General features: G+C 42.8%; 1 protein-coding gene across 1 annotated transcript in view; it reads right to left on the bottom strand.

Annotated features, from left to right (window-relative positions):
• The window catches only part of PREP (prolyl endopeptidase), a 118,004-nt gene that overhangs the window by 88,100 nt on the left and 14,453 nt on the right, over positions 1-15,451 (bottom strand). The window contains exons 3-5 of the mRNA XM_027057176.2: positions 5,030-5,163; positions 3,714-3,844; positions 1,006-1,215 (exon numbers count right to left, since the gene is read on the bottom strand). Coding sequence (XP_026912977.1) covers positions 1,006-1,215; positions 3,714-3,844; positions 5,030-5,163 — 475 coding nt within the window. The remainder of the gene's footprint in view (positions 1-1,005; positions 1,216-3,713; positions 3,845-5,029; positions 5,164-15,451) is intronic.

Genomic DNA, 15,451 nt, shown 5'->3' with positions numbered 1-15,451 from the left:
TTTGGTCTCCCACCTGTAAAGACCAACCAAGACAACAGGAAAACACTCCATGCCAGAGATGGTAGAGCATGAAGAAGGTGGTGTTGAAAGCTTGTATCAGCAAGGTTCAAGGTACCTGGCCCTTTCTATCTGGGAAGATGAAGAGTAAAGGGGGAAAGAAAAGAGACTACTTGAACACAATAGGATCTCTGTGCAAGTGAAAAGAAGAACAAAGGTATGTCCTGCAAGTTAACAAGGAGGAAAATGTCACGATGCATCAACCAGGTGACCCATAACTCCTGATCAGAGGAAGAGATACGATCACCACAGTAGGAAAATTTCATAATCACTCAACGTCATTAAATAAATTGGTTTTGCAGAAAACAAAAAAGATCCATCTTCTCCATGACTCCTTGGGAGATATAACACATCTGTAAAGGACTGATTGCAATAATGGCTCCGTTTGTCATGGGTCCTTATATCTGTTTCTCCACCCCTTGAACTGGGGCTGGTGGCCCCATGACTTGCTTTGGCCAACAGAATGCAGCAACACGATGCAGTGCCAGTAGCAAACCTAGGCATCAAAAAGGCTTGTGCCTTTTGGCTCTCCCTCTTGGAATCCTGCTGAGCTGCCATGCAAACCAAGTGGCTAGCTTGCTGGAGGATGAGAGACCACATAGATCAGAACCCAGGCCCCAACACAGGAAACAGCCAAGCCGAGATCAGCCAACTGATCCACAGCCGAACATGGAAACATGACAGAACTCAGCTAATCCAGCAGAACTGCCTGGCGAACTCACAGGCTCACAAGCAAAAACAAACAAACAAACAAACAAACAAACCCAAACATGGTTATTATTCTGAGCCACTAAGTTTTGGGGCAGTCTGTTACACAACTGATACAACATCCTTTGAGGAAACTGGGTTCTACACCAAACAACTTCTATGTAGGTTTAGCTTTTAAAGTCATATGAAGTCACACTTCTAGTTCACGAAAAAGGTGCTTCACCTGATACCTTAACTTACCATCACTTTTTCCATCCTGTTGGGGATATGAGTTGTAGAACATCCCCTTCCCATCATGGGTCCAGGCCATACAGCTGAACTTGACTCTCTCAAGCACATCTGGAAGCTCTTTGGCACCATCAACTTTCATGAACTTGATTGTCACCCAGTCTGAGCCGCTGGCACTCAGACCATAGGCAAAATATTCACCATCTTCACTGAATGCATAGCCTATGGGACACAGGATAAATCCTCAGTGAACTTGGGGACACAACCCCTAGCCCTGCCCACTGCCCTCCGTGCTGTCTGACAACGTTCTCTGCCAGATGTGCAACAGAAGGAGCAGGAAACCTGCAGTGAGGAACCCAGAGGGCTGAGCCCAGGCCTTACAGGGATTCGCCTCACGAGCTTGGACAAGTGTCCGAACCTCTCTGGGTCTTAGTTTTTTTAACCTGTAAAATGACATCTTGGATTATATGACCACTAAGATACTTTCATTGTTTATATTTCTATAATTCAATAAGCAGTTCGGTTAAAAGCAGAGCTCATCTGAGACTTTCAACATATTTTATTTATACTCTAAAGAGGAAGGGGAAAAAGAATAAGGAAACTACTTTTAGAGTATTGACTGGATTATGACACGTAGCACGTAACAGAACTAAACGGAAGCCGTTAAGTAATTTTTGGAATGGATTCCAAACTATTTGAAATCACTCTTTACAACCTCATTTTCTGAGCATTGCTGGCACTCAAGGATTAACATCCACACCACCTGACCAGCACAAGCCCAGGTAAATAAAGCCCAAGGGTTGCAATGAAGGCTCATACAGTGCATATTCCAAAAGTGACCGTGAAAAAGAAAAAGCAACACCATTTATGAACTGTTACGCATGTCCAATTCTTTAAGTCCATGACAGAATGTTCTAATCACTACAGAATATGTGTTGAGAAATTTTATATGTTTATATCAGCTTTTATAAATATAAAGTAGGTATAGATAGCATTTGTTACCAGATACTGACACTAGAGATTTCCTCTTACAATGTTTGCTACACTTTACTAGGGATTGAAAATTAATCCTCAGAAACTCAACTATTTTCAGAACTGCCCTACTATTTGACATGGAATTTCTATTAGTGGTAAATAAGTTTAAAATTTCACAAAATCTCCTTATTAATCATTTTTGATTCCTATGAAGTATGCAAGCTCATCTCTATATAAATACAGAGAAGAGTCTAGAAGGTGATGGAGAGAAAATACTTCTTACTCTATATAAATTATTTCTATATAATGAAATTTTTCAAGAAAAATTTAAATAATTGATTTGAAATGTATAAAAAAATCACATGCTATCAAAACAATCAGTATGTTTACCCACACTGTAACCTCCCTATAATATCATTTTCAGAAAACTTGAAGACTGAGGCCAGGTCCCATGTCTAATTTCCCTTTTCATCTATCAGGACCTGTATATGGCAGGCATTCCATTAAAATGTTACTGGAAAGAATTTTCAGAGACTCTCCTATAATGAAGTTCTTCTGGATGAGTTACAAGACAGACTTTAGTTAAAATTAAATGATATCCTACACAGGATATGTTCTTACATACCGAACCAGTGTATTAACTTCATTTACAAGTGCAAGCTCAAATTCACGGGAGGATATTTTTGGTTAGCTGGCTGGCATCTTAGTTTCAATACTGATTACTTTCAACACGAGTTAGGTAAAGGACCATCATTTACATACACAGCCTATTTAGGAAGAAGAGGGGAAGACCCATGAAGTGGCTGAGTGGCTCCACAGAAGGGTCTTCTCAAAGCGCTGCTACAACAGGGCCTTTTGATTCCCACCTAATCGATTACAGGACGACCGTGTTCCAATTGCTCAATTCCGCAGGCTGAACCCCCACCTGTGCTTTCTCTACAAAACAGAGGATGCTACAGCCAGGGAACTGCAGGGAACAGTCAGGGAAATGCTGAGTCAACTTCATTAAGATCTAGGATACCAACGAGAGATGATTCCCAGAGTATACAACTATTAAAGCATAGAACCAGAGAAGAACCAACTTCCTTCCTTAGAACCAGTGCTCGTGGCACAAACCAACAGTAATGGTTATGGACTGTGGAGGTTATCTTGGGGTGGAGTTATTGAGGAGACATGTGGTCACTACAGGCCAAACTTAATGATTTGGGTTTTAAACTTGCATCTTCAGGCAACAGGGTATCAACCGGTCTAATTTCTACAAGACTGTTTTTTTTTTTTTTACTTTTAATTCTAAAATACTGACAGCTAAAGTTTAAAACTCTGATCACTTCCTCCCCACCAAGGAAAGAGATCTTGTAAATATTCTTTCCTATTTTATATTTATAGTCGGAACATTCTTCGTAGAGCTTAAATTACTTACAGAAGATTTTTTTTTCTAAACACAGATAGGTCTCAGGGATGTTAGAAGCAATGATGTTGGTACTTAAATATCTCAGAAGCCCTGGAAGCTAATTTGGGTCCAGTGTGAATTATTCTCCAGTTCTGCTTCATGCCACCAAAACACGTGGCTACTCATGTATTCCAAAGATACTGTGCAAAAATTAGCTTTCCTGATACTGCATGTGCATCTGTTGCACAATATGGTCCATCCCGTCTGGTATTTCAGAGGTGAGGGGACTGCAGCAACGTCAGAGCCGTGAGCGAAGGCCCTGGGACTCCTGTGGGCTTGGCTGTGTAGCACTCACCTCGGAGAGCCACCGTGCCATCGTCAGAGAGTATGTTGGGGTCGAGGAACACTCTGGCTTCACCTTCTAAGGAATCCTGTACGTATAATACTCGCTGGTTCTGCAAACCTGTATTGTAAAAATAGAAATACCTGCGGGACAGAGATGGTCTTTATTTAGCAGTAGAGTTTTCCACTTGTGGGGTACAATCAAATACACACAAGCAAAAAGAAAAACAACACACAAGGGTTCAATTGCAAATGGGCTATGCCAGGGACATATGTACGTGGGGACTAGGATGGAAGGTCCCACCACCTCCCTGTGCCTAGAGTTAGTTATCTGAATTGTTTTAGGTACTCAAATAATTTATCATAATTCTGCATATTAACTAAATGGGAACAAATAAAGCCTGCTTCATTTGCTAAAATGAAAACTGATAATCAAAGAAAGCAGTAATTTTTTTTCTTTTCAATGGAAAAGAACACAGGTTTTCTAAAATGAAATGCTGGATCCTTCCCTCGGCAAGCCGCTAGGGCAGGGGTGGACAAACCCTTTCTGTACTGGGCAAAACTGCAAATGTTTTAGGCTTTGTGTGCCATAGAGTCTCTGCTGCTGCTACTCAATTCTGTAGTTGTATAAAAGCAGCTATGGATAATATGTAAATGAATGGACAGGTCTGTGTGCCATTTCAATTTTATTTACAAAAACAAGCGGCAGAGGGGCATGTAGACGGTACTTTGCTGATGTGTGTGTGTGTGTGTGTGTGTGCGCGCGCACGTGCGCACTTGTGCACATGTGTGAAGGTGGCGGAGGGGGGGGTCTAAGAAATTCTCAATAAATTTATGATGATGGTTCCAGAGACTTAAAAAAAAGAACAAGAGAATATGTCTAAGTAGGTGTGAAAGGGAGAGGAACAAGAGAGGTGAATTAGTGATAGGTGCCGCCTCCTGGCCATTTCCATTCCTGGGTGAAAGACACCCATACAAGAAAATCCTTTCTAGCAATATAAGCCAAAGGGAATCTTAGAGGCAAACGAATCTCCACTGCCATCTGCAAATCATCCTATCTCACCAATTACTAGCCATAAGACAACAATAACTTCCTATAATCTAGATTTTTTTCCCTAGGAAGTATCTCTACTAAATTTCTTAATTATAATTTTAAGAATATGGACAACAGACCAAAAGTTTTTATTCTCATACTCAAGCACAGAAATGATTTGACTTGAGAGTGAATTAATTCCATCAATGGCAAGTTATTTAGAATTTGTATTTCAAGATTTAAAGAAAGCATTCAATTAGACAAGTAAAAAGAAAAATAAAAGCAACCTCACATACCGTTTTCCTTTCTTGAAGTGGCAACTATACTTGGGATAATCATACAGTTCAGTCATTCTCTCTTTGTATAAACCTCTGATAGGACATTGTTCAAGAAATGGAACAGTAATCTTGTTCTGGGCCTCAACAAAAGCCTATAGAGAAAATTTAAATGGAAAAGGCAAGTCAGACATAAAATTTTCCATATGGAATTTTATCCACTGATATGTATCCATGAAAGCATATTTTTCCCTCAATAAATGATAACTAGTCCTTTCATGGCACTAACTACATACTGTTAACTCATTTAGAACTCACAATTATCTTATGGAGAAGGCTCTATTATCAGCCCAACTTTACAGAGGAGAAAACTGAGTTTCAGAGTAGATGAAAAGCTGCCCAACATCAGACAGCCAGGCAGGGGCAGAGTTTACTCTTGAATCTGTTCCCTTAATAAACACAGTCTGCTGTACTAAGATCATGCAGTCAATCGACTACGTTCACACACTGCCAAGGTGCCAGCCTTCCTAGTCAGTAGTCTGAGATCCCACAAACCATCAGAATTAAAGAAACATATACAAAGGTGCTATTTTACCAATTTTGCTTTTGCCTATGCTCTCTTCCTAAGGCCTCCTACCTTGTCAACTTCGGAGAACCTTGTTAAAATTTGAAACTGAAGAATATTCTTTAAAAATTGGAGAATGGGTGACATTAGATAAGAATATCAACAAAAACAGTTTGTAAGAAGGGCAAGAAATGGTCTGCAGGAAGTCAGGGGACCCTGGCAGCAAAGGGAGGGCAAGGGGCAGGTTTCACAACAGATCAACTATACCCAAGCCTACCCTGTTTGTAAGTGAGCAATTAGAAAGTTCTTCATACTATGAAAACTCAGACTCAGAATATTCACCTCTGGCTATTAGTAAGAAATGAAACAAGAATAAATATATTAGCTCTAAATTCAGTTGAAGGTTCAATCTGATGTTTACAAATAGGTAACTTCTCAGAGGAAAACTTCAGGAAATTAAGAACATAATATATTTTGAATGACAGATGAAAATGCGCTATCATTGGCCTCTACTTTTGGATGGATCATCAAGGTCCAAGGGCCCACCCTAACTCAAAATGGTCTTCAAATGGGATCTCCTACAATAACCACCAACTGTGCTCTGGAAAACCATGATTCTGTGTTCAGAGAAAGCTGTTCTAAAATTCACTGATATTTATAATGTGCTTGAGAATATGAGAGAAAGAGTAGAAAGTAGGACTAAAATAATGAACAACCCTTTTTGCAAGATGATCCATTCAAGAAAAAAAAAACTGTTATGGGGGTACCTGGGTGGCTCAGTCGGTCGAGCATCAGACTTGGCTCAGGTCATGATCTTGCAGTTCGTGAATTCAAGCCCCACCCTGGGCTCTCGGCTGTCAGCACAGAGCCTGCTCTGGATCTTCTGTCTCCCCCTCTCTGTCCCTCCCCTGCTCGCCCTCTCTCCCTCTCTCTCTCAAAAGTAAATAAACATTAAAAAAAAAACAACAAACTTGTTATGGGTCACATTTCTTATTTCATTCAAACAGAAAACAAATGTATTGAGTCCCAAAGAAATATAATGCCAAATGCTTATTGCCAAGGAACTGGCAATTCACCCTGGCCTGCCTTCCTATGGCACTTAAGCTAACGATAGTTTCTATACTTTTAAAGAGTCGGAAAACAAAAACAACCCAACAGAGGCCTATGTGGCTCTCAACATCTGAACCATTTAATACATAGTCCTTTATAGAAGAAGTTTGCTGATTCCACTGCGCCTCATTAAAAAGAGTGTCAAAGAGGAAACGGGCTTTTATTTTGGTTACAATATCAGTGTACAGCCGCAAAGCCACTCAGGGGCAGGACTGTGGAGATCACAAAGTGTGTGCAAGAGCATTACTGATTTCATGATGGAAGGAAATGCCTTGTCTACTTTACAGACACAGAAACTGAGGCATGCAGTATTGAAGTCACCCGGTCAAGGTGAACAGTGAATTAGCAAGAGCACTCAAGCAGAATTACAGTTGACCCTTGAGCTACATGGGCTTGAGCCAGGCAGGTCCACTTATTTGTGGATTTTTTACAGTACTATAAATGTATTTTCTCTTCCTTATGACTTTCTCTGTAACATTTTCTTTCCTCTAGCTCACAATAGTTTAAGAACACAGTACATAATACAAAAAACACACAAAATACATGTTAATTGACTGTTTATGTTATCAGTAAGGCTTCCAGTCGACAGTGGGCTATAGGTAAAGTTTGGGTGAGTCAAAAGTTATAAGGGAATTTTCGACCTCACGGGGGGTTGGCACCTCTATCTCCTACATTGTTCAAGGGCCACCTGTACTCTATTCCAGTCACAGTAGGAGAGGCTGAGGCCGGCTCCATGCCTGATTCCGGATGTGGGATGAGTAAGAGCAGACACCCGGGGGAGAAAGGAAGCCAGGCCTCCTATGATTTTCCCCCCGCCTGTGTTAGGTGGGGCTGGACAGGCACGTCAGGGTCCTGGAGCATCGGAAAGGACTTAAGAAAAACCTCATGTGCATCAGCACTGATCTTGGCATTGTGGATGGAGAGGTGACAAGTCCAGGACAAGCTCCCTGCCTTCGTGGCGCTAACACTGTACTGGGGGAGACAATACACAAGCCAGAGGGTTACAGAGAATGGTTAGTCCGAAGGCCACACACAGGGTAATCATGAGCATCTGCAGCCTGTGCTGGTCCTGAACTGTATGCCACCTGCCCGGGATGAGGCCAGGACAGAGCCTGAGAGGGAGTGCTGTGAGCAATGTGACATCGCTGTGCCATCTCTGCTATGTTTTACAAAAATATCAATCCATACCAGTTTGGAAATTTAAAAACCAGTCCTTCACCACAGAGCCTGGGAAGCACTGGGAAGGAGGAGGGAGGGTGGCCAGGGAGGCCCTTCTGAGGCAGTTCTGAATTAAGGTAGGCTAGGCGACAGGGAGCAGCCATGCAAAGACGGGAGAAGTGCTCCAGGTCAAGGAATGGCAAGCGTGGGACCCTGGGAGATGGGAGCTCCCAGGTGTGAAGGAGAGCAGGGAGGGCAGTGAGGCTGGGAATGAGTGACAGGGAGCAAAGACCCAGGCGGGAGCTGATGGTGCGGCACCTCATCACGCGGCACCTGGTGGCAGTTATGAAGTTTGAATCTTCATTCTAGGGGCAAACAAGCTATGACTGGGAAAGGAGGTAGTTACAAAATCTGGCTTATCTTTTGAAACATCTACCCTTGCTTTGGATGAAGAATAAACCAGGGAAGCAAAATTAGAAGTCAGGAAGGTGGGCCAGTGGTCCAGGGAGAGCTGAGGCCAAGTGAAATGGCTGGTCTCCAGAAGCAGCAGGAACGACCACTGTGATGGGGCACAGAGAAAAATGGGCACCGTGTACGCTCGTGTGTGGATTTGATGGCTATTTCCCGGAAGGGCCTCATCAGACTGCTCTAGCTCCTCGGGGCTCCCACCCTGGGATCCCAGTGTGCTGAGGCTCTTGGCTGGCCCCTCTTCTTCCACTGGAGGGGCCTCTGAGGAGGGCACTGTGCGGGCTCTGTGTCCCTCACCCTTCTGGTTTGTGTTTGTCTGAGGCTGATCGAGGCCCTATTCAGGCTCTAGTAGGACCAAGGTGGGCCCAAGACACACAGGTGTTCAGTTCCTTTGCTTTGGAAAGGTGGAACCGTCTTCTTCAACTGCTCCTTTATCTTGCATCACTTCTTTTAGACGTCTCGTGGTACAGACACAACTGCGGCCACCGAATCCATCTCACAATGAAGCAGACACTTTGGCTTTTCAAATGTTCATAAGACTGTCATGCCAGGCATAATGCTACTAAATAATGATACAATTCTAGGACTATTACGACCAATTTTGTCACCCCACCCATCCACCGATGATAGTCAACCAATTACTCTAAACAGAGCAGTTTTTAAAGACTATGTCCTTCCAAGTCAAAGACCTACACGTAAAACCAAACTGGTCAAATGCCTCAGAGTCTCAAATTCTTTATAACTTGGGCAAATCCTTCTCATGCTCAAGACAGCAAATGTTCTATAAAGGGGCTTTGTGAAATTTAGGGTTCTACAGACTGTCAATATGATTTCTGGTATTTTAATCAGGAAACACCTTCTTGGTCACTTACGGATTTAACAGTTTGGCTTCTTGGTCTAGAAATTAGAACAAATTGGGGGAAAGGGAGAAAAGGGGCAAGAAGAGACGAACAAAACTGGAGGACATCCATGATGATAAAGAAGCGGGGTGAGGAGAATTAGAATTCTCTTCGTTCCTCAAGAAGCTTTGGCGTCCACAGTCGATTACAGAGTGTTGTCCAAGTGACTGGAATCTGAAAGCCCATTAATGACACCTGCAGCTGAGCCTCTGAAGAAGATCAACAGTTTGGATTTTATAGCAATGAATGGATGTGAACGCACTGAATAGCTAGCTGCCCAGGACTAAGAAACTTGGCTTATACCTCCCTCTTCCCTTGAAGATTAGAAAGCTCCACAGCAAGGCAATGTTTCAGTTATACACACGGAGTAAATTCTAGAGATGTGCTGCATGGCACTGCGCCTGTAGTTAACAATACTGTACTGTGCACACAAAACTCTGGTAGGAGCTCATCTTTTTTTTTTTTTTAAGTTTATTTATTTTTGACAGAGAGAAAGAGAGACAGAGCATGAGTGGAGGAGGGGTAGAAAGAGGGGGAGACACAGAATCTGAAGCAGGCTCTAGGCTCTGAGCTGTCAGCACAGAGCCTGACACAGGAGCTCAAAATCACAGACCATGAGATCATGACCTGAGCTGAAGTCAGATGCTCAACCGACTGAGCCACCCAGGCGCCCCTGGTGGGAGCTCACCTTAAAGTCTCACCACCATGAAAGAAAAGGAAAGAAGAGCTAGCTGGCAAAGGGTCACTCAGGTTGGGAGCTGGAGATTCCTTTACCCTGTCTTCAGAAAGAATTTCTTCAAGTTGTCCTCACATGCACTGTATTTTAATCCACAAAATACCTCACATCCTTTAATAAGCATAACTCATACATATATGAGTAAAAATGAAGCATACAGTTACTTACTAACTAGCTGTATATATATAAAACACCACAATTAACATAAGATTAAACAGATGAATCAGGGATAAAGGGAAATGCTACAAGAGAATAAAGGAGAAACTATTTCCAGGATGAGGCAGGGGTGAGAGAGAGTGGGGCAGGCAGGTGTCAAGATGACCAAGAGGGAGTCTTAGGTAGGACATTAACTTGCACACGGCTATCAACCTCCACTCTTCCCAAATAAACAACAAAAACTAGGAATGGTGCTATCCATCACCATCATCTGAGGAGTTTCTGCTGCAAATTATACACACAGACATATGCATGAGTGTATATGACCTGGTTAAAGCAACTTTCAGGGGCTTCTGAAGAAAACAGGTTGGTGTCAGAGGAAGGTCTGGCAGAACAACACGGTCCCAGCCATGAGGAGGCTGAGTGCTTCCTGGAGGCCAGAGGGAGATGCACATGTGGGTCCCCTCTCACTGCTGGGAGTATGGCAGAATTCAGATATGACTCTCCAAGTGCAGAGACACCCTTATAAAAAAGAAGGTAAAGCTCATCCATGAGGCTCCAGGACTCAGGGCCCGGAGATTTGGACAGTCACACAGCAAACTGAAGGCAGGTCATGCCAAACAGAAAATTAAACGCAGCTGCTTCAGGAAACAGGTCTAGAAATTGAGACTATAAAGGAATGGAAATAATATATTTTATAAAACTAATATGAGAAATATATACAAAGAGAGAGAGAGAAATGAGTATCCCATATTTTCCAGTACTCACCGAACATTTTTAAATAATTAGCAGTACCTCAGACAACAAAGGAAATCATAAATTCCAAGAAAAAAAGGAGATTCAGGTCACAGTAAAAGCACAATGCTACTTTCTTTTCCCGGCCCCATAAACCCATTACTTACTTATTCCCCAGGAGGAGAAAGAGTGAATTCAAGTGGTAAGAGCCCCAACTCTATGGGGCTTGTCTTTTAACATTAAAACCCCAGAGTGGGTGCACCTATTCTCTCTGGGACTGTCTGCCCTCAGGCAAGGAAGGCTCACACTGAGCTTCCAGCTGCATGTGATTAACAGTACAGGTGGGGCCTTCCAGAATCCCAGCCAGGTCTCTTTTCCACCTCCTATGCCCATCCCATATGGGCAAATCAGTTTGACCTTACAGTCAAGTCTTGTTCTCAAATCCAGTCACTACTAGGAAGTCCATTCAAAGCTGAAACTTGAACTCCATTTGGCTTGGTCCTTTGGGGCACATGCTACTAACCAGAAACCTGGCAAGGACAGACAGTAGTTCAAATCTAAACCTAACTAAAAACCTGATCATGAAGAAGTTAAATGCATACACATCCTCTCTTAAATAACTATTTTTTTTCAATAAGAGAATCCAAACAGCAACAATAATATTTAGAAAACAAGAAAAATAAGACTATTAAAGAGTTAAAATTCATGAGATGTGGCAAAACATTTGAAGGTGATATCTGTATCTTGGTACCCTTGAGAAGTCCTACTGATAGAGTGGGGGAACAGTGTGTGACTTCTATTGGCCATTTGAGCACCCCAACCCTCGATCCAGGGACTGATCCAGGGCCAAGAAGAACACCCATACAGGATGAGGCTTGCACTGGGTCCAAGGGCTTGTTCTGTGACTTATGCACACAGTGCTGGTGTCTGGGTGTGCCTTGTCCTGAAGGACAGCAATCACACTGTGACGGTTGAGGTATGTCTGGCACAGGTGAGGTGCTCTGCATTCGAATAAACAAGCTGGGTCTGGAAAGTGACAGTTATGCTTTCAGGATGTTTGTGTTTTACCCTCTCTCTCCATCAGATTTTACTGTTTTTGAGTACCAGTAGATTGCACCATCTGTCATATGACGTTACTGCTACCTCTGTCTGTATTCTAATTATGCTAACTCCTTTCTACATTCTTTTTTTTTTATTAAAAAAAATTTTTTTTTAACATTTATTTATTTTTGAGACAGAGAGAGACAGAGCATGAACGGGGGAGGGGCAGAGAGAGAGGGAGACACAGAATCGGAAGCAGGCTCCAGGCTCTGAGCCATCAGCCCAGAGCCCGATGCGGGGCTCGAACTCACGGACCGCGAGATCGTGACCTAAGCCGAAGTCGGACGCTCAACCGACTGAGCCACCCAGGCGCCCCTCTACATTCTTTATATAGGAAAACCCTATCGGATCGCCTGGGTGGTTCAGCTGCTTAAGCGTCTGACCTCGGCTCAGGTCATGATCTCACGGTTCGTGGGTTCAAGCCCTGTGTCAGGCTCTGTACTGACAGCTCAGAGCCTAGAGCCTGCTTCAGATTCTGTGTCTCCCTCTCTCTCTGCCCCTCCTTCACTCATGCTCTGTCTCTCAAAAATAAATAAATGTAAAAAAAACAAGAAAGTGAAAAAAACAAAAAAAACCCCTATCCATTTCTGTAAGCAGTCTTTCCATCCATTCTTCTCTATAGGCAAGTCAATAAAGGAGTCATGAACCCAGGCAAAGCAACCAGAATCCTTTTTCAGTGACAGGGATGCATACTGGCAGACAGAAGTTATCTTATCTTATGGGATTTGGGACCATGAGGACTGAGTAAAACTGAAAGAGACAAGGCCCATCTTTTCCTACCACATGGAAGAGGCTACTGGAAAACAAAACAATCAGAGAAAAGCAGATGACCTGAGAGACAGAGAAACAGGTTTCCAGAAATATCATGTGCACTCCTGGATCAGGCTGTGCCTAAAGGCTCTTACACCCTGGTTGCCAATCACAGCCACTTTGCTCCTTTTTTCACATGAGCTGGAATGACTTGGGTTTCAAGTACCACTAATCCGGCATCCTAACAGCTCTTCCAGGAGTCCTGCCATCTGCTGAGCAAGGTGAGGCTGGTAGAACATGAGCAGCCTAGGAAGAGGAGGAAATGACCCAAAGTTTGCCCAAGTCCTGGTGGGCGGAGCTGAGAAAGGTGTATCTACACGAATGGTGTCTTATCAGTACATGAGAAAGTGAAATGAAACTAAGCATTCAAATCAAAGTTTTAAAGTAACAAAAGAACATGAGAAGAAATTAACTAGAAAATTAGAAGAGTATAACTTCTAAGTCCTCGAATGGCTTCTTTTAAAAACAAAATTTAAAAAGGGAAAAAACAGACTCAACCAAAGCTCTGGCTAAGCTAATCAAGGAAAGGGGAGAAATGTTGCAGAAACTCAATATTGGAAATGATGAAGAAATATAGCCACAGACAGGGAGAGTAGAGTTGAGGACATAAGATATATTACACTAACCCCATGCTGGTACATTTTAGAATCTCAATGATGTGGGCAATGTTCTAGGAAATACAAAGGATAAAAATCGATCCAAAAAGAAAGAAAGATCTGAACAGGGCAATAACCATGAAAGAAAGTGGAGGAAAAGAGCCTAAGAATTAACTGCAACAAAAGAATTTGTCCCACATAGCTCTAAATTATCAGGCAGATAATTTCCATGCTATTTAAAGTGCTCTACAATAAATGCAGTGGCAAACATTTATCAAGCACTTACTTGTGTCTACCATTTTGCTGCATGGTTCAAAATTATCACTTAATTTTCACCACAACCATACAGAGTAGTTTGCTCCAAATTATAAATCAGAAAATTGAAGTTTGGAGTGGTTAAAAAATATGACCAACATCACATCTGATGAAATTGTGGCGTAAAGATTCAAACCTGCCTTTCTACCTCCGAAGCTGCTCATTAAATGGTCCTACCCACTGCCTTCCCATGAACATGCAGGTTCCAAGATCTCTAAGGGTTCCCATTAGTTGTTGGGGGGAACAGGGTAGAAAGAAAATCTTAGAAGGGAGACAAGTTAGGAAGCTACTGAATGTCTAGCACAACGGCAATGCATGCCTGAACCAGAGCAGTGTCAGTAGGAATTTAAAAAAAAAAAAAAAAAGAAAGAAAGAAAGAAAGAAAAAGGAGAAAGGCATGAGATTTTATAGAGGCAGAACTGGAATTCCTAAGAATCATGTGTATGATTAAACAGACAGCTGACAGAAATGGTCAGTGCCGTACAATATTACGTAGGAGAGTCCCTCAGGTCTTTATTCTAACACTTGCCTTGATATCGCCCAATGAAAACGTCAGAACCACAAACACTGTCCCTCCGATTTATAAAGATGCTATAAACAACAGTGAGGCATCGACTAGGACTTTGACTGCTTGAAAGTGGTGTTACTATCAAAGGTGTTACCACCTTTCTCTAACCACGTCTAAGCATTCTCTAGGGCAGTTTTCCCAAGCTTTCTGGACCTTAAGAATTATCTGGGAGACAGAGATTTCTACTGAAATCAGATGCTCCAGAATTACAGTTTGGAGACCTATATTTTACTAAGTGCCTAACAAAGGTGGTTTTTATGACTAAGTGCTTTGTTCCCTGGAAATGGCAGCATGGGGTGGTGAGTGGATTTTAGACAGCTAAGTTTGGGGGCAGTGGGGAAGAGAGGCCGGGAGAAGTCAGAGTTATCTCAGTTCTTCAGTTGTTAGCTCTTTACCAATGGTTTTCCCAAACATATCTGAGACCAGCATTTCTCATAGGAACACCATGATGATTAAAAATCAAAGTCAAGTAACTGCCCACAGGCAAGATGTCATTAAATGTATTCAAGCACGTTAAGCATTTTGTCAGTGGTCTGGGGTCTGCTTTTCTAAAATGAGACTCAGGATGTGTCTGAGCCTCTTTTCAGCACAGAACTCTAAGCAGCTCGAAGGTTAAGTGGCTTGCACACCCCCAATCGCTGGTTCTCCTGTGCTAACACGTAAATTCCATGCCGGCAGGGGCCACATCTGTCTGGCTTTTGACAGAGTGTCTGTTCCTCCTCCCAGTTTGATCTAATGCTTGCCACAGTGGACACACAGGTAAGCTTGGATAGGAGAGGAAAGACAGGGAACAGGGAAGGGAACGAACACATATGGAGAAGGGAGAGAGGATGAAGCCAGCAGACCTGTGGCATTTCGGGTCGCCGGCATCCATTCTCCCTTTCCAGTGTCCTCCCTTCTTAGCAGACAGTAATTCCAGGTAGCTTCCTGATGGTACAAAAGCCAAAGAGGGTCCCTGGGGCTTCTACAAAATTTCCCATTACCACAGTTCGGCCAAGGAGTGAGCACACATTTGGAGTTTGGCCAATCAAAACTCCCTCTCCTGGGAGAGTCACTAAACAAGGGACAGGCAGTTGAAAAAGTGAAGATCATTTATGCCATTAGCAGTGCTGGGTGAAAATTAGAATTTCTGCACTAGAACTATCTGGTTCCTGTCTGTGCCAAGCCTAGCCCTTCAGTCTACCCCAGGAGCTGGGCTCATCCTTGCCATAAATTCCCTATTTGCT

The sequence above is a fragment of the Acinonyx jubatus genome, chromosome B2 (assembly GCF_027475565.1).
Source record: "Acinonyx jubatus isolate Ajub_Pintada_27869175 chromosome B2, VMU_Ajub_asm_v1.0, whole genome shotgun sequence".
NCBI lineage: Eukaryota > Metazoa > Chordata > Mammalia > Carnivora > Felidae > Acinonyx > Acinonyx jubatus.
This window is presented reverse-complemented; position numbering and strand designations above follow the sequence as displayed.